Below are 27,144 nucleotides of genomic sequence, written 5' to 3'. Positions count from 1 at the left end.
GGAGACAAGGGAAGCCATACCATCAATCAGCCCCTGAAAGGCTCACTGGATGTGCCAGAGGTCAGAGGGACTTGTTAGTATTTGTGATCGATGTCTTGTTGAGATCCCAGCTGTCGGCTTAAATATATCTGTGTTGCAGAGGATTTCTTCTGAGAATGGCTAAAAAGGCAGTCGATGCAAATGAAGTGTCCGAGCTGATGCTTTAAAAACACCTTGTGCCCTGTGGGAATGTGTCAGCTCCGGCGCTTCCCCATTTGTCTCAGAAAGACGAGTTTTGGAGCAAAAATTGGAAACCGCCTCTGCTCCGCACCCTGCCCCCAGTGCCTGTAGGTGTGGCTGGGGATGGCTCAGGTGGGGGCCAAAAGCAGGACCCCAGCCCCGACCCCAATGTCCGGAGTTTTGGGATCCTGGGGCACATCTTTGACACTGTGTCCTCTGTTTGAGTGACGCAGCCGAGCAGAGGAGGCTCTGCCAGCTCCGGGGGGGTTAAACTGGAGCAGACCCCGGCCTCAGACCCGGGGGAAGGATCTGGGGCTGGGGGAGCGCTAGAGAAGCTCCCTGCCATCCTTGGCCGGGGCAGGGGGTCCCGTGTGAGGCCTTGCTCCTGCACATCCCGGCTGCAGCCCTCCCCGCCCCCAGCCAGGTCACCGTTTTGGCAGATGGGGCTGAAAAGATAATCGAAGGAGAGAAAAGAAAGGCAGGGAGGAGGTGGGGGCGCAGAGCGGTCCCTTCAAGACACCCTGACAAGCCCCACACACAAAGGCCCGTAGCCAAGCTGCGTGTGAAAGTGTTTTTTCCTGTTGATTCGATCCCCTTCTTTCTCCCTTTCCCCTCTCGGGCTTTGTGCCCTCTCTGAAGGGACCTGAAAGAGCTTCTCCATCACACGCCTCCGAAGAGCTTAGCGGCTGAAAGCTGGATTAGCTCCCCGAGCCTTCCCCTCTGTGCCTTTCAACAATGACATCTCCCCAGCCAGCACGAACAGACGCAGCAATTAGCACCAATTAAAAGGAGAGGCCGCCCGGGAAGTTCCCTTTGCTTGGCCCAGACCGCGGGGTTTCTGACTCCGTCCCGCGCCCCAGCCCCGCGGTGCCGAAGGTTGCGCCTGGCCGAGGAGGGGACGAGGAGGATGAGGAGGAGGAAGAGGAGGAGGAGGAAGGTGCGCCTGGAGCCTGGCAGCCCCAAGCCAGCAGAGGGGCAGGGGTGGAGGGCTGTGTGCCCAGGATTGCTCTGGGCTGGGGACGAGCAGCCGTCCTGCTCCACGCTGCGGTGCTGGGGTGGCCACGCACGCCTCTGGGGCTGGGGACAAAAAAAAGAACCCCTCCCAGCTTTCCTGGGAGTTTGCACAGAGGCTGACGTAGCCCCCGGTTTCGGAGGAGGACGGAGGCCTAGGCAGGTGGCTGCTTGTTTTGGGGAAGCCCGCGGGGTTCCCGTGGGTTGTGCTTTCCTTATTTCGTGGGAATTTCTGCTGGTGGCTGGCACGGGGAAGTGCGGAGGAGGAGCGGTCCTCGCAGCCTGAGATCTGGGCAGTGCCCCACGGGGGGACTGTGGTGTTGGTGGGGAGAGGGGTGCCGCCGTGCCGCGTGGTTTCAGGGGGTGCCTGGTGTGGAATAATTCTGCAAAAGGGCAGGCGGCAGCAGGGGCACTGGCATCCAGAGCCCCCCGGGTGATGAATCAGCGTTACTCTGGTAGAGCTGTGCCACCTCCCCCTGCTCCTGGTCCCCGCTGCCACCAGGAGCCCAGTCCCCTGGTCAGGAGGCTGTCCCCAAGGCAGGGGGGAGCCGATTAGTGCAAGGCAGCCACTGGAAGTAATTGATCCACTCGCTGGTAATGCTGGAGCTCTTGTTCCCATTGTCAGTGCCGCGGCACAAAGCGGAGACCTTGCTCCACGAGCAGGATCCACCCCACGGAGCACAGGGACAATGCTCGGGGCTCGCTTTGATCCGGGGCTCCGTGGGAAGGGGCTGCCCAGGCCTGGGAGCACCTCGCTCCTTTCGCTTCTGGCCAGGCAGCAGTGTGGCAGGGGGATGAGGGCATCAGTCCGGGATGTCCGTGCCCCAAAAATGCCAGTCTCCAAAGTGGTGGTGGAATTTGCAGGCTCCCCAACACTTCACCCATTTCCTTTGCCCCCTTCCCATGTGTATTTTCTTGCTTGCTTTTATCTCAGTGCTCCCGATGCGAAATCCCCTAATAAATCCCCTTTTTAAGGGGATCCTGGCCTGGGCTGTTTCTCACTGGTGCCACAAGCAGGGACAAGGTGTCCAGCTGTGGTGCAGGAGATCAGCACTCGTGTACCCTGCTCCTGGGACGGGGTGGCTCAGCCTCATCCCCTCCCTGCTCTGGGATTCCTCCTCTCCTCCTGTTTCCTGGCAGCCCAGCCACAAGCCCCCGATCCCCCTCCCCGAGCCCTTTCCCCCGCTGCTTCTCCCAGCCCCAGCCCTATCCCCAGCCCTGTCCCCAGCCCCATGGGGTGGGCTCTTCCCTGCCTGCATGTGGGCAGTGGGAGGGCAGAGGGGCTCCCCTGGCCCCGATCCCCGTCCTGGGGGCGAGGTGCAGCCTTGCCTCCCGGCTGGGCGCCCCTCCAGCCAAAGCAGGGGCGTAGCTCGAATCCGCTGCGGGTTGGCAGCGGCGGCCGGTCTAGGGTTTCGCTGAGCCAGCTCCGTGAACTAATTATTCCCAGGGAGCTCGTGGGGGCGGCCGGCCCCCTCCTGCCCCCCAGCACCAGCACCCACCACGCGCCTGCTGCCCGTGCTGTGCCCCCCGGCCCCGTTCCCAGCCCCGCGCCCCCCACCCCGGGCTCCGCTCTCGACTCCCGCTGGGGAGAGGAGGAGGTGGCGGGGAGGCTGGGGCCCGGGCAGAGGTTCAAAACCATCAAAAGGAGGACAGGAGGCTGCTCTATTGCAAGGTGTTGGCGTTTAATTAGTCTATTATTGCAAATTATTAGATCTTGTGATTGTTTAATTGATCATATGATTGTTTAATTGGGCATACTGTACAAGGGCGGAAGCGAACTACCACGTAATTAGCCCCAAACTGTGCAATTAAAATCTTATTAATACCCCAAACAGCAGGGAACATTCAAGCCTTTAATTAGTGATTAACAGGAGACAGACAGAGCTTGCGACCGAGTCAGCGCTGAGGAACAGCACAAGTTTTTAGCCGAGTATGGGGGGCACCCGTCTGCTCCGACCGGTGCTGGGTGCTCTGTGCTGTGCCCCCCTCCCCATCCTGGCATGGCCAAGCCCAGCCAAATCTCCATACTGAGCCCCCCCCCATAACCCCTGCCACCCCCGAGCCCTCAGGGCAGCTCCTGGTGGCCCCCCTTGCCAAGTGGTGGCCCTGGGGCTGGTGGGGACATGCCAGCAGGGTGGCCGGGCAGCAAGCCAGCCCCTGGCTGTGCCAGCCACGACACAGAAAGGCCGGGCCAGTTACTCCATCACCAATTAAACGGGCAGAGAGGGACCCGTGACGAGAGAGTGGCGAATCATTTACCCGACCTTCCTCCTCTGCCACCCCTCACATCCTCTCCGCTTCCCCGGAGGGTGCGGGGAGCTGGCGGGGGCACAGCCCTTACCCTGCGCGGTGGGGAGCAGAGCTGCCACCCGACTGCGCTTCCTTCCTGGAGTGCAGCAAGGCAAGAACGAGGTCCCTTTACCCCCAGAACTGCTCCTCTGCACACCACATCCCTGGTGCAGCCACATCCCTGGTGCAGCCCCATCCCTGGTGCAGCCGCATCCCTGGCGCAGCCGCATCCCCACCACGCCAGCAGCACCCCCACCACCCAGCTTCTTTCTGCTTTCTTCAGCATCCAGCCACGTGTGAGAACTTGCTTCAAAAAGTCTCCGTTTCCCACCAGCACTGGGGAAAAAAGCGACCTCAAAAGGCACAAACCCCAAAAGGCACCTTCCGCCTTGCCCAAGCATCGCTTTTGTGCCTGCCGTGTGATTTTTACACTCATCTCGTAACTCGGGGGAGCCGAGGTTTGAGCGTGCAGGGCTGTGCCGAGGCCGGGAACGGGCTTTTGCCCAACTCCTTTAAGCCTCCAAGAGGGCTCCCAGGCTGGGGTTTGCTGCACGGTCTCCGGCCGGGCGAGCGGGGTGGGGGGCGAGGCGGCCGGCGGCCGTTTGATCTGCACGGGCTGAAGCTCTCAGCGTGCTCCCGGCGGTGTGGTGGGCAGGCGGCCCCGGGGGGGTGAGCGGGGGAAACTTCACACAAACGACAAGCAGGCCCAGCAGTTAAATCTGGGCTGACATGTTAATGAATTTCACAGTACGCCTGGAAAAACTCTCACCCAGCCTCAATTTACCAGCGCGGGGAGGGGGCTGGGGGCGGGCGCCACGTTTCGCTGAAGGAAATCTTGTTCCCATTATCTTTTTGTGAGAGTGTTAAACAGGAACTGGCACTGCTTTTCCTTTTTATCTCACACACGTGGAATCGGGCGGGGGGGTGTGGGGGGGGTTCTTCATGGTTCCTGTGGCTAATGAAAGAAATAACGTGTGTGTGTGTGTGTGTGTGTGTTCACATCAGCTCGCTCGTGGGGGCGGGGGGGAGGCACGTGCAAGCATCTGGGCATGCATGTTTGTGCGTGTGCAAATGTGCAAATGTGCGCGTGTGAGCGTGCACACTCATGCACATGCTTGTGCTGCAAGCGTGGATGTGTGCACGCGTGAGAGAACGTGCCCACATTTGCGTGTGCGCACATGCACATGAACATGTGTGCGCCTGTGCTCGTGCACACCTGTATGTGTGTGTCCATGCGTGTCACTGTGTGGGATCCTGTGTGTGTTTTTGTGTGTGCACGCAGGGCAGAGCCCTAACAAAACGCAGCCTGGGGGCTCTGCTGCTGGTGCTGGGGCTGGCACCCGGCACTGCTCCGTGCTGGGCCGCAGCAGCACAGCACGAGGAGGGTGGTCTGGTGGCTGTGCTCGGGCTGCTGGGGAGGGGCTGGCCCCAAACAGGGACAGAAAGAGGGGCCAGCAGGGCTGCAGGTGCCCAGCTGGTGCTGCTGGACACCCTCTTTCCTGTGGCAGCCCTCCCTCCGTCCCACCTTCAGCCAGGTCTCCCCCGTGTGCCGTCCCTACACGTGCCCCGTCTCCGCGCTGACCTCCCAGCCCCGGCCCCATGGGGCTCTGGATGCTGCACATCTGGACGGCACATTGGGGCCGGCTGTGCCGAGCCCTGCCTGCCCTGCTCCCCACCTCTGCGGCCCAGCCGGGGACCAGCGGGGGCCCGCAGCCCAACTGGTGGGCTGCGACGTTTTGGTCAGCCCCGCTGCCCCCTCCTTGCCAGGGATTTGGGTGCTGTTGGCTCCTCCTGCCTGGCAGCACCTCTGCCTCACCCTCCCCTTCCCTTGCAGCCTGCAACTGCAACCTGCACGCGCGGCGCTGCCGCTTCAACATGGAGCTGTACAAGCTGTCGGGGAGGAAGAGCGGAGGGGTCTGCCTCAACTGCCGGCACAACACCGCGGGGCGCCACTGCCACTACTGCAAGGAGGGCTTCTACCGCGACCTCAGCAAGTCCATCACGGACCGCAAGGCCTGCAAAGGTGAGCCAGGACCTCTCCGCCTCCCCCAGGGCACCGGGGAGGGAATGGGTGTGAGCCGAGCATCTCTGCAGGCTCCCAGAACCGCAAGGGATGGGGAGGATGGCCTGCAGGAGCAGGCAGCTCGGAGGAGCCCCCAGTGCCATGGGGGTCTGGCCTCTTGGCCCTGTGGTGACTGCAGGCACAGCCACCGGTGGTCGGTGTTGGAGAGATGCTGAACTGGGCAGGTGCTGGAGGAGGCGTGCTGGGATTTGCTGGGATTTGGTCTCTGACTCCAAGACTCCCAGCGTAGTAGACATGTGTGGATGCCTTCAGGCTGTTTCACTAAAGGATTTGCAGTGCTTCCTCACCTTCGGATGGTCAGGGTGATGCTGGTGGTGATTTCCAGCTCCCTGCTGCTCTGCACCGATGGGCAGAGCAGCTTGTCCCTGAGCCAGCCCGGAGCCAGAGAGATGCAGCCTGGCCTCACAGATCCTGGCCAGTGCCAAACCCAAACCTCTCCTCTCCCATCTGGCCTGCCTTATCTCTCTGTCCATCCTCTTTCCTCTGCGGAGCCTCCAAACAATGGTTTCACCAGAGACCGTAAGATGACAAAACACCTTGACCGTCCCCCCGGACCGCTGGCACGCAGGCTGACACGCTGGCCCCATCAGCAGGCTCTGCCACGGCTTCTGTGAGGCCAGGAACTAACCCCTGATCCCTTTTTTTTTTCCAGCTGAGATTGCAAGTATCTCCCGGAAGGGAGTGCAGCTTCCCCTCTGGCACCAGCACCGTGCCGTGCAGATAGCAGTGGAAGCTGCCTCCCTGCTTGTGCTGGGGACAGGGAGGGTGTCACGGGGACGGGGCCTTCCCGGGCTTATGAAGCACCCTCAGAGCAGGCGAGCACTGTCTACGTGTGTTTATGTAGGGCCTACATGGCTGCTGGAGTTGGTGTTGGGCAGCAACCTTGTGGAAGTGAAGAATTTGGTTCCCAGGGCTCCCCTCAAGTGGCAGCCAGGTCCCAAAGCCACGCCAGGTGCCAGCATCCTCCAGGGAACAGTGGGAGAGAGGAAGAGGAGGAGACGGGGCAAGCTGCACACCCCGAGGCTCTGTGCCACCCCAACACAGGTTGCGCCCTGCTCCTGGGGAGCACTGGGCACGCTGGGGACAGCCCCCAATTTTCTCGCTGCCAGCAGTGTCCCATTATTCCAGAAATTCAGCTCCCTTGCAGAAAAGTCATGGCACTGACCGAGGCCGTGACTCTGAGCGGCTGCGGGACAAGACGGATGGCAGCAGGCCCAGCTCCTGCTTCAGCACCATCACCCTTTCCCTCAGGATTTCCCCCCTGCCAGCACTGCGCTCAGCACCCCCTGTCCCTGGGGGTGCCCCCCACATCCCCAGGCGAGCGATCTCCATGCGCAGGAGCAGCCAGGCAGGCGGCAAGCCTGTCAGCCTGTGGTTTCGTGGAAAAGCCCTGAGTCATTTCCTCCGGAGGGGCAGAGAGGGGGCTGCCTGAACCAGAGCCGCGGCGAAGCCCCCCCTCAGCCCGGCACACGTGCGCACTCCTCGCAGCCGGGCTGTGGATGGGGCTGCATTTGCTCCTGCTCGGTACCAGGCCCTGCAGCCCCTGTGGCAGCAAGAGGAGCTTTGGGCACCCAGCATGGGGAAACCAGGATTTCAGCATGGGGCTGCTCAAGTACCGGGGCTTTGGGGCAGGCATAGTTCACCCTGACAGGCACCAGGGCACCAGGGTGGCGGTGCTGCCTCTGCCACACCTCACCAAGCATCCTTTGTGGGCTGGAATGGTCCTCCCCACCAAAGGAAGGGTTTTGGCCTCCGTGGTGTCCGTCTCCTTCCAGCTTTTCTACCATAATTGCCTGGTAAAATCCCAAGTAAAGTGGAAGCCTTGCAGGCTTTTCCCTCACTGTTGGGGCTGGGGTCCCCAGCACCACCCTCTCCTGTGCACTGAGCTCCCGTTTTCTGTTCCAACCAGGGAAGAGAGCACTTACAGAAAAAAAAAATAAAAAAATAGTTAAAGAAGCAGGATTTGGCTAGATGCTGGAGACAGGAAGGCAGCTGCGCACGGCCCAGCCTTGGTGTGTGGGTGTGAGAGCTGGGTGCAGGTTTGTGGAGCACTTCCCCCCGGTCTGCCCATAGCCTCCCGTAGAGGCTGTCCCGTGCCAGGGCTGCAGGGGAATGCCCCACTCCTCCTGCGGTGCTTGGAGCTGGGGGAAGTGCCCTCCAGCCACGGGGATGCAGGAGTACACAGGTGCACAAGGACTCCGAGTGCCCGACAACTTTATGGCTGCAGTAACCAAGCCGCAGGAAGAGGTTGATGCATTTCTTCCCCTGGCTGAGGCCTGGGCATTGCCGTGTCCAGGCATCACCCAGGGGAGAGCGGTACCCAGCCTCGCCCAGCCAGCAAGCAAAGCTTTGCAGAGGACTGGGGGGGCTGCGGCAGGGCCCCCCTTGCAGAGAAAACCCCTCCCGTGGGTCCTGTGCCAAGCCAGAGGCAGGCTCCTGCCAGCCGAGGCCGTGCGTGCCGCTTCCTGAGGGCTGGCAGGGCTTGCGAGTGGTTTTGAAATGCTGCAGAGGCTCAGCCCAGCCAGATGAACATGTGCACAAAGCCTGTCCCCTGCTACGGGGCATATGTTGAGGAGGATCTTGCAGTAGAGCAGTGCCCTGGCTCCGTAGAGCCAGCTCCTGGCTCTACCCCAAGGATCCAAGTTAATAATAAAATCCTTCATGCTTCTGTTCCTCCGACTGTCCCTCCCCTGCAAGGCAGAGAACATTTTCCCCCTTTCCTCGTGCTAATGCAGGAGTGGATTGTTGTGGATCAGGAGCTCCTTGGCACAGATCCTGTATCCTCCGGGGTCTGCCAGCCCCGTGCATTGGAGCTGCGACAGGATGGTTTGGGCTCATTTTTGCCAAAGATGCGTTGTGTACCTGCAGCTCAAGGTAGCCATCCTTCTGCGAAGGAAAGGGAGAGAAGGAAAAGCAAGGTCTGTGAGATCAGATCTGGAAAGCACACACAGAGCTGGAGGCTGCGAGGAGGCTGTTCCTTGCAGCCCAGGGCTTTGAGCAAAGGTCTCCACATGCACTGCCGTGCTGGTCCAGGGCAGCAGCTGAGCAACCCAGCGAAAGAAAACATTGGAATGAAGCTCAGCTCATATTCAGGTCTTGAAATGCTAGCCCAGGGACCAGTAACCATTATAATAGATTTCAACAAACCCAAACGGTTTTGTTAAATAACTGTCCAAACCGTTTGTCTCTGCTAGGATGCAACGTCTGCCCAGGTTTTGAAGATGGGCACAAAAACATTCAGCTTTCAGATTTCACACCCCTGCGCCCCCCGCAGCACACAAGTGGAGCTCTTGGCCTCTGGCCAGCGAGCTGGGGGCGAGCAGGGGCGAGCATCGCTCCGGCCACCAGCCGCCAGCAGCCAGCCTCACTGCTGGGTGCCGCGACGCAGAAAAGCTGGGAGGATGGAAAACGCAGAACCTGCAGGATTAATCCAGCGGTGGTAATTGAAAAGTCAAATAAAGAATGGCTGTGCATTAATCCCCGTAATTTAAACAAAGCTGTAAAATGTGAGCTTTCTCCAATGAAAACCGGTGAAGCAGCAGCAGCTAAGCCTTAAGAAGCAAAAATACCCACAATATTAGGTGCAAGACATGCTTTCTGGCAAATAGAGCTCAATGACTTAAGCCCCAGGCTAGTGACTCCCTCCGCCATTCAATACCATGGGCTGCATCCTGGCACCCAGCACGGTCCATGCGTGGGCAGCAGGCACAAAGCCAGCAGCACTGGATGGGGACAGGGCTGCCCCATAGCTGGAAGCAGCAGTCAGCCCTCATGGGACCCTGGGAAGTGGTGGGGTGGGGGCACAGCAAGGGCCAGAGCCTGGGCTTGTCCGGCAAAACTCATCTCCCAAAGGAATCTTCTGGGACAGAGCCGTCTCCTGTGGTCATGGGATGCACGAAGCTGGCTTGATTGCTGATCCAGGTAAAAGGCCAAGTCATCGGAAGCCTCCTCACAGCACAAGGAGGATCCCACTAGATGAATTGGATCCTGATTGAGCTGAGATTTATGGATGTACTTAAACTTTACACCGGGAATACACTGCCGAAGCCGGGGAGATTATCCGCAACGTGTGAAGCTAAGCACTTACATAAATCCTTGCTGGACACATGCCTTGAGCCGTAAATTTTCTAGGGCACGGACCGTCTCTCTCTGTGTGCACGGCAGAACCGTACTGCCTGTGGCAGAGCCCACACTCACCTGGCAGCCACGGCCCTTCTCAGGCAGCAGGGCTGTGCCAGGTGCTGGTGAGAGAAGCCGGCGCCCCATGCCCAGCCTCGCTGACAGATATTCAAGCCTTTGCTGGCTGAAGAGAGACAAAGTGGTGGCCGTTCTCCAGGAGCAGCCACACCTGCCAGCTCGTCAAGGGCACCTGCGTCCTCCGAGACCCCGCAGAGCCAGCACAGAGGAACCTGCAGGCTGTGTGCGAGCAAGGGAGAGCCGCCAAGCACCACAGCCTGGCCCCAGCACTTTGCTGCTGGCTTTGCATCTCACCCCGCGGGGCTGGAGCAGGCTGACAAGGTGTCTGCCCCAGAGCTGGACAAGCCCGCGGCACCCGTGGAGGTGCTGGTGGCTCCGGCTGCCCCGGCAGGAGCCCAGGCTGTGGCTGAAGAAAGGCCCTGTGTTCCCCACGCCACGCCGAGGCCCTCTCGCTCACTGCCATTTGTTATCACAGCTGAGCCCCCAAAATATCCTTGTCAGAAACACGTCCGTTTCCAGCCCCAGCCAGGATCTGATAAGAAGCGCGGCATCTGGTCCCCATTAGAGGCCGCTTGCTCTGGTTTCTCACCGTGCAGGAGAAGCCCGGGGAGCCGTGCCGCGGTGCTGTGACCGGCCCCATCTGGTGAAAATTAGGGAAACGATAACATCGAGGGGCTGCGGGGGCAGGCGGGGGGGAGATGTTTTTGTTTTGCTTTGGAATCACGTTCAACTCTTACACTGATGGAGGCCAAGATAACCTCCTCCAGCTCATAGCCAGGCCCAGCCCTGGGCTGGCAGATGGGAGTTCCTCTCCCGACTGAGTGTTGTCTTCTCCTTCCCACATCGCTTCTCGTGGGCAAGCCCTGGTGGGTCTGTCATCCAGTTTATGAGCCTGTGGTGTGACAATGAGCCACCTCAGATCCATCCTGAGGGTGGAAAATGAGCTTCCACCCGGGTCAGGTGTGGCTTGTCCCCTGGAGAGGCTGTGGTGGAAAGTCGTAGGGACAGCGTCCTCCAGCAAACAGTTTGGGCTCCTCCAGAAGACAGGGCAGGTGTTGGGGCTCGTGAGCTTGGGAAGCATTGAGAAGACCCACTTCAGACCATCCTGGCACCAAAACAAGGCCCAAGGCTCTGCAGAACCTCCAAGCTGCTTCAGCTCCATGGGGGAGCAGCTCGGAGGGCCTCACCCCCATGGGCTCTCCCCAGAGCTCAGCCCTGCACCACTGTCCATGGGGGCTGGAGGCCAAGCTGGGGACCCCTTGCCCTCCTTCTACTGCCTCCCCCGTGCTGCCTCTGTTCCCTGCCCACCCTGCTCAGCAGAGGCAGGGAGGCTGCTTGAGCCCTGGTGGCTGCCCAGCGGGACCACGGCTGAGCCCTGGGCTTGTGCCACTCGTTGCCCATGTAACCAAAGCCTCTCCTTCTTCTTTCCACCCAGCCTGCGACTGCCACCCAGTCGGTGCTGCCGGCAAGACCTGCAACCAGACGACGGGGCAGTGCCCGTGCAAGGACGGTGTGACCGGCCTCACCTGCAACCGCTGCGCCAAGGGCTTCCAGCAGAGCCGCTCGCCCGTGGCCCCCTGCATCAGTGAGTCCCCCATCGGGCTGGGGTGCCGGCCGAGGCAGGGTGGCCGGATCCATCCCCTGGGGTTTGTGCTTTCCACCTGCACACACGGCTGGGCATGGTCAGGTCCTGAGTGCGCTGAAGCTACCGTAAAAGCACTTCAAAAAGCACTTCAGTGGATCTGCTTCTACCCCAAAGGGCAGAGGAACGGTGTCCCTCCCTGCAGCACCCACTAGCACTGTTGGAGGTGGCAGCAGGGGTTAAACTATCCGTCCCCTCCACAGCAGCATTTCAAGGCTCTTGGGGTTGCAGTGTCAGTGGCCCAACTTGTCCCAGTTTATTAAGCTTGGTTTGGGTATCTCCAGGGGTATTTTATGGCCTGTGATATTCAGGCCAGGCTCACCCAATCTGTTGTTTCTCTTAGCGAGCTCCCTGGAGGTGACCCACCAAATCCCCTCTGCACCATGTTTGTGGGTGGCTTTTGCCTGCATTTCATCCCCAGAGCCCTCCCTGGATCCAGACAGACCCAAAGTCCCTCGGCAAAGTGGCCAGGGCTGGAAGGCCCCACGCAGGGCAGGTCCCACCCAAGAGGGGCTGCCCCGGGCTGGGCTGGGAGGGGGCAGCTGCCCTGGGTTAGTGCCCCAGGGCTGGGGACCCCTTTCTTTAAGACATCTTCCCCTTTTCTCTTCCAGAGATCCCTGCCATCAACCCAACCTCCCTGGTCACCAGCACAGAGGCGCCTGCGGGTAAGTGCTCTGCACCCCCTGGCCCCAGCCCTTCCCAGGGACATCCCCCTCTGCCCCCTCTCCTCCCTCCAGACACCCAGCAAGAGTGCCAAGACAGCTCTCCAAACCCACTGTGCCAGCCACCAGCTTGCCTTTAGTGAAAAAATTGGAGATCCTGTGGTTTTCTAGAAAGGGACCAGCTGACCTGCCAGGGCTTTCTCAGGGAAGGGGTTTCTGTGTCCCTTCTGGGAAGGGAAAGGGCTATGAAGATGACCAGGGGACTGGAGCAGCTGTCGCATGAGGACAGGCTGAGAGCTGGGCCTGTTTAGCCCAGAAAAGAGAAGACTGAGGGGGGACCTCATCAGTGTGTATAAATATCTGAGGATAGGGTGTCGAGAGGATGCCCATGGAGTGGCCGTGGGCTGGCTCAGGAGCCCCATGCCAGGCACGGGCTGCCGATCTCCCCAGGGACGTGGTGACATGGGACATGCTCTGTCGAGGCACGGAGAAGCTGTCCAGGTCTGAGCTGGAATAATGGGGTTTTCTCCCCTTCCCCATTACCCCCTGCACAGCCCAGCCATCCCCCCCATCACCCTGGCATATCTGCTCCTCGGGTGGTGAGCAGCAGGGTTGGCACCACCCAGGCTGTGCCTGGCTCCTGCAGGGACCAGGAGGTGCACCCAGGACCTTTGGGGTCTCCTCAGCACTCAGCCCCCACAGAAAGGCCAGGGGCTGGGCACAGGCATTTCTCTTTCCTTTCCTCTGGTTTTGGCATGGAGGCTGGAGGGAAGTGAAGTCAAGGCTGTTCTCTGGCTTCTTTTGCTTTTTGGCCATGGTGATCCTGACTGGGAGCTGGGAACACTGGAGAAGGGGCTTTGGAAAAAGGAAATTGGAGGGGATTTGGACAGTTTTATTGCAAGCAGAGAGTGACAATTAGAGCAGAGTTAATCAAGGTGACTCCCCTCCAGTGCTGTATAAGTAGGAATATTCTTAGAATTATCTCTGATATTTCCAGCTGCATAAAAATAAATGCCACTTGAGAGCGACCCTGGTATTTACTTTGTTTTAGCAGAGCAGCTCTGCATTAAACAGCCTGTAGGTTTATCTGTGGCTCTGTTGTTTTAAGATTTCTACCTTCTAGCTCAAATATCCTTAATGCAAAGGAGCTCGCTTAGCCCCCAACCTTCTCCAGGGACCCACCCTGGGTCCTGCAGGACCTGCTGAGGGGGATCAGACCCAGACAGGGGCTGGCCAGAGCAATGCACCCAACACCCTGCACCCTGCCCGCTGCCCACACCCCCCTGCTCTGCCCCCCCCAGGAGCCCCGGAGCCCTCTCCCCTCCCGTGCTCAGCAGCAGGTGTGCCAGGCTGCAGCCGCCTGCAGGAACAGGGGGGCATTGTTCGGGGCTGCTGCTGCTCAGGTGCTTCCCCCCCACCGGCTGCTGGCCCCGCTCGCATCTGGGCTTTGCGCTGGCGTCGTCGTCCCATCCCCTGCATCGCATTCCCCGGGCCCTCGCAGCCGCTGAGGTCCGGCTTTGATCCCTGCCCAAGCGCAGACTTGCTCAGCAGCAAAACGTCCCGCGTCCATTTCTTGTAATTTTTTATTGTTATTATTCTAAAATATTTTCCACTTAGAGAAAAAAATAAAAATCTCGTTCCCCGTTAGCAGAATTAACAAAACTAGTGGAGCGCAAAACAGGTCTTTAAAGGAATTCAAAGTCAGCAGTAAAAGATTTGTAGCCGTAACACCTAATTAAGTTACATCTCTCTTAAAACAAAATATTCCTTCTTTTTTCAAGGCGAGGCGAAGTAAACCAGATGTGCAAACCTACCACCTCTCCTGCGCTCCCCCCGCGCAGGCGTGGGACAGGATGGGGTGTGGGTCACATTGCTGGTTGGGGCTGGGGCTGTCCCAGGGCTGCAGCGGTACCTCAATGGGGAATTGGCATGTCCTAGGGCTGCAGCAGCATCTCAAGGGGTGTGGGAACATGTTCATGGCCTCTGCTACCCCTGGTCCCTCCGTATGCCCTGGGCATGGCAGAGAGATGGGCAGGAGGGCAGCTGGGAGGGGAGGTCTGGCTGCTTAGGCTGCTTAGGGCAGCTTTTGGGGTTAAACTGGATCTCTTTGCATCCTTTTAGCACGCGTAACACCACATAGGGGAGGGCTGTAGGGGAGATGGGAAGGTGAGGGATGCTCTGGGACAAGGGAGGTGCTCGTGAAAGCAGCGTCTCCACTAACTGCAATAGCAGGAGAACCTCTGGTAGCAGCTTCTCCGGGCACTTTTGCCATCGTGGAGAGCATGCAGTGGGAAGAGCAGCAGCCCATGCCCTGGTAGTGGGTATCCCCATGGGGAGTGAGAGGATGGGGCCCACCGTGGTCCATGGTCTTGTCCTGGTGAGGGGTGTGGGGCTGAGACCCTACCTGGCACCCCTGGCACGGTCATTTCTGTCCCCTGCACCCAGCCCACGTGTGGTAAGGGAGTCCTGTGTGCAGAGGCAAGGAAGGGGAGCAAATGCCTTGAGTTACTTGGTCTTCTCAGTTTTTTTTTTCCCAACATAAATTGAGCAGAAATTGGTTTTATCTTTGAGAAATATTCCCCGGCCTAAAGCTGAGGTTAAATGTCCCCAAAAAATCCCAAATCGTTAATTTCACATACCGTCTCGGGCTCTTCAGAATCACAGTTTTATGATGTTAATCATGCGCGGGAGCCCAGGGCAGTTATTGTTTTTCCTCTTTCATTCCTCTCCTTTGTTCCTGCGCACAGAGCCAGGGGAGGGCTGGGGGGGGGGCTGGCAGGTTGGCCAAGGCTGTCCCGCAGCTCATCACCCCCCAGAGCCCCATCACCCCCTCCATATCTCCATCACCAACCCCCTGAGCTCAGCTCAGGACCGATCCAGCATCCATCCTGCTGCTGGGTGCTGCCAGCTCCGGTTCCTGCCACCCTCCTCTGCCCAGGAGCTGCGGACCCGAGGCAGGGCCGTGGCCGGGGCCAGCCCCAGTGGGGTTTCCGTGCCCCGCGGCCGCCTGCTTTCGCCGCCTGGCCCTGCATTGTGTGGCGCTGGCTGGCTGCTGCCGTGGCTCCGCTCCCAGCCCCGTCTCCAGCAGCAGGGGGGACGGCGAGCCCATATGGTCCTGCGTGTCCTTGCGAAAACGCAGCTTGGCTCGGGCAGCTCTAGCCAGATTTGCAAGGAGCTGAAAGCGGCCCCCAGCGGGGTTTTCTCTTCAGAGGCACCTCAAAGCGTGGCCCCTCTCTGAAGATGCTGCGTGCGGCCGGCCGCGGCGTGCCGTGCCCCCGGGGTCTGTCCCCACAGCCACCCATGGCCCCAGCTCTGTCCCTGCGCTGGGCTCGCGGGCAGGGATGTGGCCACGACTCCGGGCACTCTGTCGAGCTGCAAGAAGAATGCTGCTATTAATCACTCCTGCTGCTCCTCCTTCCTTTTTTTTTTTTTTCTTTTTTTTCTTTTTTTTTTTATGTCCCCCTCTTTTCCCTTGGAGCCCTTCTGATTTCTTTTTTTTTTAAAAAAAAAAAACTCTCCAATCCACAAAATGTCTTTTCTGCCCCCCCAGATGACTTTACAGCTTGGGGCATTAAAAAGTCATGCTGGTACTGAAAGGCTCAGCTCCAGAGGGCAGGTGGTCCCGGCAATTCTCTGCGCCCATGGTGCTGGGGATTGGGGTAACCTGCCGGGACAGGGACAGGGATGGGGATGGGGACAGGGACAGGGTGGCGGTGCCAGCCCAGCAGCGGGGCTATGCAGCAGGGGTGATGTGGTGACATGCTTGGCAGTGGAGTTTGAGCCAAAAAGTAAGGCTGAGCCCCCCCTCTGCCAGGAATCAGCTCCGTGCTGAGCCCCTTCTATCGCTGACAAATTTGGAGCAGGCGGCACAAAGTCCCCAGTGAAAGAGAGCCGGGCAGAAAGGGGAGCAGCAGAGCTCGGGACGAGTTTGTGCTCCTGGGCTTCTTTCTTCCCTCTTCCCCCTTCCTGCCCTTGGCACCGGGTGCTGCTGTTTCCCCCCCTGTCCCCCGCCTCCATCCCGAGCCATCGCTGTGGCAACCCGCAGACAAAGAGAGCTCAGAGGCTGCCCGCTCGTCCCGGGGCTGGGGCCGGCTCTGCCAAGCCGGACAGAGAACCTGGGAGAGAAAGGAAGAAAGATGGGCTTAGAAAAACATGCCATTTGGAAAGAGACAAATTGAGATGTTCAAAGGAAGATGGCAGGGGCGAAGAAAGGAGGAGAACTGGGCTGCTTCGGGCGATTGTTGGATCAAAGCCTTTGGGGAGAAGGAGAGAGGCATTCCTGGCCTGCCCTCCCTCTGCTTGAGATGCAAATCTGGGGCCTTTAGAAATGCACAGAAAAAAAAAAAAAAAAAAGAAAAAGCCTCCATGAGGACATGAGCCTCTCCTGGAGCCTGGGGAGCAGCAGGAAGGGATGCTGCGGGGAGGGAGGGATGCTCTCTGCTCCTGTGGAGGACAGGAGGACAGCGTGGTGACCTTCCCTGCTGTGCCCAGTCAGTCCGAGGGCATCCTGCACTGACCTTGCCTGCTGGCTCCCCCTGTCCCCAAATCCTTCTGGGGGCTTTGGGGTCCCACAAAGAGCGGGTCTCAGGGGGCTGCCCATGGGGGCTTCAGCGGGGCCCTCCCCAGTCCGTGTGAGCTGTGGGGCTGCAGTGAGCTCAGGGACCCCCCCCTTGTTAGCAGAGTCCTGGGGCTGGCTCACAGTCTTGGGGAACCCCCACAGCCCCTTCCTCATGGTGGGACAGGACCCCGTGTGCGGTGCTGCCCTGCACACCCTCACTCTTAATCCCTCTGCTTCTCCTCTGCAGACTGCGACTCCTACTGCAAACCAGCCAAAGGCAACTACAAGATTAACATGAAGAAGTACTGCAAGAAGGACTACGGTAAGGGCTCCCTCCTGCTCCCCAGCTCCATCAGGGGCTTGCAGCCTCCCCCTCGCCCCAGGCGGCGCATCCCTGTCACCCTGCCTCTCCCTCTGTCCCCTCAGTGGTCCAAGTGAACATCTTGGAGATGGAGACGGTGGCCAACTGGGCCAAGTTCACCATCAACATCCTCTCCGTCTACAAGTGCCGCGACGAGCGGGTCAAGCGCGGCGACAACTTCCTCTGGATCCACCTGAAGGACCTGTCCTGCAAGTGCCCCAAGATCCAGATCAGCAAGAAGTACCTGGTGATGGGGATCAGCGAAAACTCCACCGACCGGCCGGGACTGATGGCCGACAAGAACAGCCTGGTCATCCAGTGGCGGGACGCCTGGACCCGCCGCCTTCGGAAACTGCAGCGGCGGGAGAAGAAAGGGAAGTGCGTGAAGCCCTGAGGGCTCACTGCCCGCCCCGTGCCCCAGCCCCAGCCCCAGCCCTGCCGGGCTGCGCTCAGAGACGCTGTACATATATATAGTGTGAACGGACTCTTCTGTCTATAGTGTATATTTTGGCAACGGTCCCCTTTGGGTGTGCGTGTGCACGCGTGGGTGTGTGTGTGTGGGTCTTCTTCTCTAAGAGTGTATTAAAAGTAATGCAGTAATGACAAACCTTTAATGAGGAGCAAAGCGGAGGGGGGGCGCACAGGTGCCTGTTGCCTGCGGGAGCTTGAAGAGGTTGGTTCCTCGCTCCAGGCATGCTGTTCCTTGCTCTCCTGTCCTTTTTTTGCCTTGAAAAGAATCTTCTGACAGGTGTTGCTGTCTGAACTCGTGGCTCTCCTTCCTCCAGTGCCCAGGGCCTGCCTCTTCCTTGCTCGCTGGAAACGCTCTGCTGCCAGCTCTCCGTGCCCCTTTCCTTGCGCAGGAGCACTGCGAGGCCAGACTGCTCCATCATCCCGGTGCACGTATGGACTGAACGGGTGGAGACCGCCCCACACTGCAAAGGCCAGCCCCAGGAGCTCCACCGGGAGGACCTTTCTCAAGGTCTGATTCTCCAGGACCTCAGGTTTACACGGACCGGTGCTACCGCCCGGGGCAGGACCGATGCAAAGCTGCAGTGCCCTGGGGCAAGACAGCCCTGTTGGAGGGTTGGTGGCAAAAGTCCCACAAAGCTGAGCTCACCGGGGAGCAGGGCACAGACATTGCCTCTCCTGGTGGCCCAAAATGAACGACCTGGAGACGCTCAGCTTCTCCTCCCTTGCCCATCACCTGCCCTGCCAGCAGGACCCAGGGCAGAGAGGACAGGCTGCCCAGAGCCAGCATCTGTACCGAGCACCACCCAGGTCTGTGGACACACATCCTCAGCCGGTACCAACCGGGCTAATTCCACCCATTTCTGTTGAGCTGACGCCAAGAGACTGCCAACCTCGGTGTGCATCCTCGAGGGCCTGACTGTGTGTGGAAGCAAGGCTGTGGCCAGGGCTGGCGGAGGAGGTGTGCGAGGCAGAGCAGCAGGAAGAGAGAAGAGCTTTTGCTGTCCGACCTCAATAAGCTGTTATTCCTTCTTCATACTGTATTAGTCTCCAGTTCAAACAGACATCAGTTTCTTCCCATGTCGAGGTTGTAGTGGTCTTGGCATAATAAACATGCGTGGAAACAATAGTCGCTCTGACAGTAGAGACTGATTTCACTGCAGACCTTGCCTTGCTTGTTTAGGATCACTGAATGGCTCAGCCCACACTGCAATATTCCAATGTGTTAGGAGGATGTTTCACACTTCTGAGACTTACCATATGTTGAGCCAACTCCCCGTCCCAGGGATGAGTCCCATGGAGCCTGCAGCAGATGAGACAGGCATAGGCCAGAGGTAGTCAAGACAGGGGAGTTTGGGGAGTAAGGATGTAGGCACTTGCTGAAGCTGCTGGAGATGTTAACAGTGGCTTTTCAGAGATGCTCAGGACCAGCTTTCCCCCTGGCAAGGCCATCTTTCAGGTTCCCTGGATGCTGGGGTGGTCTCACAGGGCACAACCACAACTGGGACAGCAGAGAGGCAGAGGGTGTGTGGGACCACCTGGGCTTGCGTGGTCCGGCCCTGTGCCATGCTCCTGGCACACAGCCTCCTTCCCTGCTCTGGATGAGCCAAGGAGCCCCTCCTGTCCCTGGTACCACTTGTTCTGGTTGTCACACGCCATCAGTCTCTGCCACAAGATGTCCCTTGAACTCCATGGGCCACCCAGCCCTCCTCTTCCTCACAGTACTGCTTGCGCCAAGGAGCCCTGGAAGCAGAGCTGCTGCCCTGGCTGGTGCACCCTGCGGTCCTAGCTCAGGAGCCAGCACAGGGGCACCCCTGGTTGTGCTTTGTGGGACTCCTGTCAGGGTCACCCATACAGCCCCAGACAGGGCTCAGCATCACCCTAGGGTGCTCTGGGGACTGCTTGGGTCCTCTCTTCCATGGCCATGCATCCTCCAAGCCCACACAGCCCTCAGGAGAGGCATGAAGTGCTCATGCTCCCCAAAACCCACTCTGCACATCCAGCTGGGCAGGAGGCTCTGGGGCTTCCCTTGGCACCTGAATCCTCTTCCCACGGAGTCAGTTCTCAAAGCAAAGTGAGGATTTTGCTCTGGTGGCTGCAGTTTGGGATTTATCCTCCCAACCAGCTCTTCCCTCCATTCATCCACCACATCCAGTGGTGACCAAATGGGACATCTGCCAGGGTAGCTCGTATGTGTCCTGCTGGGCTCTGCACCATGCATCCCAAAACCACTTCAGTGCTGCCAGTAGCACCGGCTGTGGCTGGAGGTATCCCCAGGTCAGGATCCAGTGGGTGCTTGGGGAGCAGCAGCACTGCCCAGGGCTGCTTTGAGGTGTGCGTGTAAACCCTCACATGGCCACGCACTTTTTTGTCCCCCATTTCCACCTGGTTCATAATTTAAGCCCGTGAATGGATGGGGCAGACCCAGGAGGCTGATGGGGTCTTGCTGAGACCCCCGTGCAGGTTTGGGGGGCTCTACTGGCTTTTTGGGGCTGCTGAGATGTGTGGTGTGGTAACCACCTGGGGCCCCTATGAAACCCGTGTGTAATATGTACAAAGAAAAGCCAGAAAATGCGATGGTCAATAGCATAACATACACAAGACTCATATGTTTGTTTTTCATTATTTTACTGTAGTGATTTAAATAACACCAGTCTAGTAAGCACCAACCACCTAATTCTGTGCCTTCTCAGTAGGATCTGTGGAGCCAAGGGGTTTGTGGTGTTGCTGTGCCCCTAACCCAGCCCTGCAGGTCGGGGCTGTGCTGACCCCCAGGTTCCTCAAGAGCTGCCCGAGCCTCGTCCCTGCTTTGCGTGCCCCTGGAGCGGGCACACCGCAGGGCACCAAGGCCCCATGGCTCCTGGCTCCATGTGCACAAGTGGCCCCAAAAACCTCCCCCACGTCACCAGGACTGGGTCACCAGAGGGGACAGCGGCCCCCACCAGTGCGTTCCTGCTCTCTGAGCTCACCGGGCAGGGAGGGGGCTCTCCCCAAGCCCCCCACCCACCCACCCGCCTCCAATCCTCCGGCAGCTCGAGCATCTGGAATTACCCCAAACCCGAAGGGCTTTGCATCTCCGGGGGTGAAGCAGCTGGGAAAACTCTTTGCATGTTGCTCCGTCTTCCTCTCCTTTACTCCAAGAGCCATAATTGAGGAAAGCGGGAACACTAATGATATCGCTCGCTGTTTATTTTATTTAGGTATTGTTTTTATATAATCGTTAATGGTTTATGTAATTATTTCATTGCTGTTCGTGATGTTAATATTTAAACCAAGCCACAGTTAAAACAAAGAACAATCGAGCCAAATTTCCAGTAGGATTAACTGCTTTTTTTTTGAGGGGGGTGGGGGAGATAAAGGGTAATTAGCAGTCAAGCGAGGCGCTGCCTCCCCAGCCGTGCTGCCACGAGGGCAGGCTGGCTCACACCAGCTGCATCGGTGCAGGACGGGGCTGGGGTGGCTCCGTCTGGGGCAGAAAAAGGAGGTGGCATGGGCCAGGGGATTGGGGTGGCAGTGGGGGAAACTGTGCTGGACAGAGCCAGCAGCCACCTGCTTTGCCTGGGCGAGGGATACTGCAGCGGGCACCTGCCTCTCCGGAATGAAGATCCGTGTTTTCCAAAACAGCTCTTGAAGAAAAAAAAAATTAATTCAGTAAAAGATCTGCAAATGCAGCCAGTGCCAAGGCGGCCCAGCACCTTTCTCACGAGCGCTTCTTCGAGCAGACTCCTGGGCTTCTCCCAGCCTGCTGCAGTCAGCTGGGGCAAAGTGTCTCCAGGAGAGGCCAAGTCTGCAAGATCTCCCCTGCTCTGGGACTGAATTTTGCAGCTGGTTGAAATTTTTCTCATTTCAAAACACTGATGGACATTTTTTTCATGGAAAGCCGGAATTTGGCCAAGGAAAGAAGCAAAATGTGAGAATACTACGAGAAAATTCGATGCTCTTTTTTTTCTTTTTTTTTTTTTTTCCATATTCTCCAGCCAGCTCCAGTCACAAGAGATCGCGTGAGTGCTGGCAGCTGAGCCCCAGCCGCCGTGGACAGACGGACGGATGGACGCACAGATGCACACACAGAGCATCTCAACCTGGGCTGTGTGTCCGAACAGGGGTGAGGCCATCGCTCAGCCCCTTGCTGAGCACCCACAGGGGTGGCTGGGCTCCCGTGGCACTGCGACAAGTGCACGTGGCTCACGGTGCCGCGGGTGCTCTCCGCCCTGCCCCTGGCACTAAGCGCTTTGTGTGTCCCCCCTCACCAAGCACTGCTCTTACTCCACGTTTTGTGGCCTCCACAAGCCTCATCGACCTCCCTGATTTGCCTCCTGAGCACACCTCTGGGTGTCCACTCACTGCAGGCAGGGACCAGGGTAGGATGTGCCCCCCAAGCAGCTCCAGCCACTGCCAGCAGCGCAAAGAATGGGTGGCGAGCGGTGAGGAAGGTGCTGTGCTCCACGGGGCACTTTTACAAGCTTTCAGGGCATTTATTCCACCAGAGTTCATCACCGTGCCATTCATGCATCTGTTCACCAATTTGTCCATCCAAGCCATCCTTTTTAGGGTGCAGTTCAGTGGCTGAGCACGGGGCACCCAGCCACCTTGCCCCAGCCAGGCAGCAGCTCGGAGGGCAAGCTGTGCGCTCACCCTGCGCCGTCCCCAAGCAGCAGCGCAGCCACCCCAAGAAGCAAACCCCAAAAAGGGGGAGCCCCCCTCCAGGCGGGGCACGGGGAGGCAGCTTCCCACGGCATCCGTGTGGGGGGAACATGAGGAAACAATTAATCGATGAGCTGGCCTGCGCTGTGTTTTTCTAAGGAAGAGCCAAAGACGGGGAACGGCTGGGGTCAGCGGGGCACCATCTGGAGAAACCCGCCGGCTCCCCCCTGCCGGGGCTTCCCACCTCGGCTGCAGCAGGGAGGACGAGGCAAAGGAGACGAGCAGTCCCCGTGGTCCCCAGGGACAAGGCCACCCCAAAAAGGGCGGCGTGGGTGCAGGCAGACCTGCGGGCAGCTCCCTGCTCTGCCAGCTCCGGGATGTTGGAAGCGGGATGCTCCTCACCCCTGGCCCCACACAGCTCTGACCCTACAGCACAGCCACGGCCGTCCCCAGCTCTCTCTGCCTGTGTCCGTGGGGTGTAGGGCCGGGTGGCCCTGCTTGCCCAGGGGATGCGAGGAGCAGCCCTGCTCTGCAGAGCCGCCAGCCGGCATCTGCCGAAGCGAGCCCTGTATTTACACAGCCAGCGCGAGACTCAAATAAACGGCCGATGTTTTCATCTTGGACAGCGCGCACTACCCAGAAAGCTCGGGGAACAGGCCTCTCTGCTGTCAAAATAAACACCACCCACTGCTTCCCCCGCAGAGGACCCACGCAAGGGGAAATAATCGGCTTTTGTTTATCGCGAGGGCCGGGGAGGTGCAGCACTCCCAGAGCGCGCCTGGTGCCGGGGAGGCTGGAAGAAGGGTGCTCGGAGGAAAGCTGGGGTTTCAGACCGGCACGTGCAGCATCCTGGGGAATCTGGGGGATCCCCGCAGAGCTGTGGGGTGCCTGGGGTGGGTTCCTGCCCACTGAGCCCTCCTCGGGAGCAGCCCAGCCCAGCCACATGCTGTGCCTTGGGGCTGAGGGCTGGGTCCCTGCCTCCCACCCCCAGCCACTCTGTGCCTCCCGAGAAATCCCTCTCCAGCAACCTGCTGGATCACACGGGGAAATTCCCCAGCTCCTCCATCCGTTAAGCCAAATTAGCTCTCCGGGAGCGCCTGGCGAAACCGCGGGCCTTTGTCTGCTCCGGGTGCTCTCAGACTTTTCCCTGGCATCCACCAGGAAGGCCGTAAATCTCCGCTACTGCCTCCGAGTCGAACATTTCCTCCGAGCCCCATTATTAATTTTCTGAAAGATCCCATAAACCCCCAGATGGAAAAATACGGAGATATTTGCACATGTGCCGTAAAACACATTGCCCATCTATTTCAAATGGATGTGGCAATATATAAAACATACTTAGGGCATGAGCCAGGTTTCACGGTATTTAAACAAGGCGGCATGATGTAATTGGAATTTACAGCGTAGAAGCAGATTGAAGCTGGGACTCGGTTGCATACCATATATCTTCGATCTCCTGAAGATTTGGCCTGCTTTACAATGCCAAATGCCTTTTGTACTTGTCACCTATATTTTAAGTAGATGAACAGCTCCTTTTGTGAAGTGTAATGGTTGGAAAATATATTTTTTCCACCTGAGTTTCACAGAGAGGTGACATCTGCCCTGTCCCCTCCTGGTGAGCTGACAGGTGCCAGCCCTCTGCATCCCCATCCGAGCTCCAGCCAGTGTGGCACCAACAACGGGGCCATGGCACGGATGTCCCCAGGCTGTCCCCATCACTGCCACCCCCTGGCACCAGCACCCAGCTGGGTTTCAGCTCTGGCAGCCCAGTTCCTCCCATCAAGGTGCATTCCCCCGAGCAGCCGGGGCAGGTGGGGTGGATTTGGGGTCGTGGTCCTGGGGGAGCTCTTGGAGCAACGCGGGTGCTGCTTGCAGCTGGGTGAAGCTTTCCACGGAGTGGTCAGAAGTTAGAACTTCCCCAGGAATTTTTGAAAAATGAGTAAATCAAGTCGTTCCCTTCCGGCAGGAGGAAAAGCCCTCCAAAAAACGTCAGTTAGAAATAATCCAAGTGATTTGTTTGGAAAATTTCGGAGCGCGGGTCCTTCTGAGAGCCAGGATGGCCTCTCAGCCTCGCTCTCCAGAGCCGGGAGCCAGGAGCCAAGACCCCCGGTCCGGGGCAGGAAGCCTGGAAGTGCTCAGAGCCACATCCCCAGCAGCCGCAGACCACCTGCAGGTCCAGGACCCCGTGAGCCCACCCGGGGCCATCGCTGGGCTGGATGCTGAGGAGCTCCAGAGTTAATTCAGGAACAAGGCCAGCTGCTCTGCACAACTGTGTTATCAGCTCTGTGCTAGCTGGGCACTGGCTTTCATTTCTTTAGACCCAAAGGGACCTTGTCTATCATCTTCTGAGCGGCTCTTAGCACCAGGCAGAAGGTCTCAGAGGGTTTTTCATGTACAGCACAATGAAAACTCTCCTCACAGCTGTGTGTGTGTTCTCATTTCCAGGGCGCCAGCCCTCAGACCTCTTGGAGACCCGACTGCCAGGCTATGCTGAGCATCAACCCCCCAAAAAAACAGAAGCTTTTGTGTCATAGCCATGAGGGAGCCTAAGCAAGAGGAAGCACTCCTCATGCTTGATGGTTTGACCTTCACCAGATGAAGAATCAGCCTCATAAAGCCTCGCAGAGACATTGGTACGAGCAGATCAGCACTGGGTACCGAGCACTGCCTTAGAGGTGCTCGGACCTTGGTTGCTTCTGGGTCAACGCTGGGTTTTGGCATTGGTTCAGTGAGGTGGAGCTGGGTTCTGACATCCTAACTCCCTCCTCACGGGGTGTTTCTCTGAGATGAGCTCTCCTGGTTGGCTTCCAGCCTCCACGAGGTGAATGCCATCGCTTCTCCTGGCTGCCAGCAGTGCTCATCCAGCAGCTTGGTTCGTGAATCGAGGGGAGAGGCAGCGAGGTGAGATCGTCTGGTGCTCCCCCCACAACTCCTTTTGTCAGGGTAACTTGGCAGATGTAGGAAAAGAAGAAAGTCAATGGTTTAAGCCTCCTGTCTTTTTGTAAGGAGCATACAAAGCCCCACAGGGAAGGGGTGAGCTTGGCAGAGCCTGGGAGCCTCAAACCTCGGCAAGGCAGCTCCGACAGACGGATGGAGCCAGGGCTGGTGGCTCAGGAGGGGATTGCATGGGTAATGGCAAACAGGCTGCACGCCAGTGGTTCTCCACCTGAAGAGACGGAGCAGGTCTAGGACATCAGAGGCATCTGAGACTGTTTCCTGTACAGCACGTGGTCGGTACCGATGCTGTGGGGCCGACCAGGACAGATTCTCAGCAGGAGTCAAGAAACACGACAGAGAAATGTACAGATGTCTCTGCATCTCCGGGTCTTCCTTCCACGTTCCCACCACCCTCCTCCACCTTTCCCTTACTCATCTCCCTCGCCTCTGACCTCTCCCCTCCTCCCAGCACACTTTCTCTTTTCCCCAGTTTCTTGCTGTTTGGCTGCTCCTTCTCCCCTTCCCATCAGTGATGATAAATCACCTCTTTGGATGAGCGTCATCGACATACCAGACTCATCCTTCTCTTGACCTCCTCGGCTCCCAGCCACTTCCAGGCGGTAAGAACTGGACCCAATTACGCTGGAGAGATCATCAGTCCACCCAGCCAAACAGGAACCGGTCCCTTCCCCATTTCCCTCCAGCCACAAGTCCTGCCTTTACCAGCCCAGCACACTGGGAGCAGGCTGCACATCCCTCTGGCCATCAGACCGTGGGTCTGTCCCCAGCTGGGACACCTCCTGCTAAAGACAATGCCACGTGCACGTGCCCCTCTCTCTGCTGATCTCCCTTACCTTGCCCCCCCTCGCCCTTCCCCAGCACACATCTGCTCACACGGTTCTAGAGAATTCGTTTCATCTCACCATTGAGTCGTTTATTTCTTTCCAGAGAGTTAAAAGCCTGTCTCCCTTGATTTAGTGAGTCAAGAGTGGCTGGGAGGGATGGAGGGGGGGGGGGGGGAAGAAAAGAATGAAAGAAAGAAATAAAATAATGAAAAAAAGGTCTCGGGAACATCTGGAGTTGCTCTTAAGCAAGATGCAATATTCTCGGCCAGATGTTGAGTGACTGGCTTCTACTTGGGAAATGTCAGCATGTAAGACGTGGAAATCCCACCCGACACCACCTTCCCTTCCCTTCCCTCCCCACTGCCTCCCGGTGCTGCCCACGCCGTCCCCCTGGAGGAAGGGGAGGTTTTTGGGGCCTTGCTGGGTGTCACCAGGAGGCATTGCCAGGCTGAGATGGTCACTGGGATGCAAGCAGCCCCCCGGGCAGAGGGATCCACAGGGGCTGGGTGAGCTCCCGGTGCCTGCCTGGGGCGGGTGAGGCAGAGCCAGACAACGCAGGAGGCAGCCGGGGAGGTTTCACAGGGATGAGGAGGCAGCTGCAGCAGGACAGTGAGGCCATCCCAGATCTCTGGCAGCAGGCCTGGCTCAGCAAGGAGCACAGAGAGAAAGCACAGAGCTTTCTCAGCCCCTAGATGAACCCATTTGGCTGGGTGGACGTCAGGGAGCCACAGGACACGGGCATGCCTCCCTTCCCTGGAGAATGGAGCCCGTGGACAGGTCACTCGTCTCCAATCAGCCTCCTCACCCAGGGAGCCACTGGGAGCGGTGTGAGCAGGCTGTGAGGACTCATCCCAGCTCCAGAGGTGGTTGGGCAGGAGGGGAACGGATGGGGAGAAAAAGGAAGCACTTTGGGAAAGCCAGGAGTGGGTGACGTCCCCTCCAAGCACTGTGAATCCCCGGCAGGTGCTGGTGGTGGCGGTGACACCGGAGGGCTGGAGGCAGCCATCAGCCAGTGCCCAGGAGCCCTCTGCTCCCGAAGTGGCCTCCTGCTCCTCTGCAGGGTCCTGGGCACAGCCCATGGCCCTGTGCCGTGGTCCCCATCCGTCACCGAGATGGGGTGCCCGGCCGTGCCATGCCCAGGAGCACAACATCCCTTCTGTCCACCGGCTGCTCCAGCTTATAAATTGTGATGCACAATGTGAAAAAGCAGAACCAGATCCAGCAGAGG

At 58.7% G+C, this 27,144-nt stretch overlaps 1 protein-coding gene across 3 annotated transcripts in view; it reads left to right on the top strand.

Moving 5' to 3' along the window:
* NTN3 (netrin 3) overlaps nt 1–18,642 on the top strand; it is a 29,497-nt gene extending 10,855 nt beyond the window's left edge. For all 3 annotated transcript variants that reach the window (XM_084536444.1, XM_084536443.1, XM_084536445.1), the window contains exons 3-7: nt 5,354–5,542; nt 11,235–11,384; nt 12,053–12,106; nt 16,909–16,983; nt 17,088–18,642. In XM_084536444.1, coding sequence (XP_084392570.1) covers nt 5,354–5,542; nt 11,235–11,384; nt 12,053–12,106; nt 16,909–16,983; nt 17,088–17,416 — 797 coding nt within the window. In that variant the 3' untranslated portion in view covers nt 17,417–18,642. The remainder of the gene's footprint in view (nt 1–5,353; nt 5,543–11,234; nt 11,385–12,052; nt 12,107–16,908; nt 16,984–17,087) is intronic.
* The last annotated feature ends 8,502 nt before the right edge of the window (nt 18,643–27,144 follow it).

Source organism: Aythya ferina (assembly GCF_964211825.1).
Source record: "Aythya ferina genome assembly, chromosome: 15".
NCBI lineage: Eukaryota > Metazoa > Chordata > Aves > Anseriformes > Anatidae > Aythya > Aythya ferina.
The sequence above is the reverse complement of the archived record's forward strand: the minus strand, read 5'-3'. Positions and strand labels throughout refer to the sequence as shown.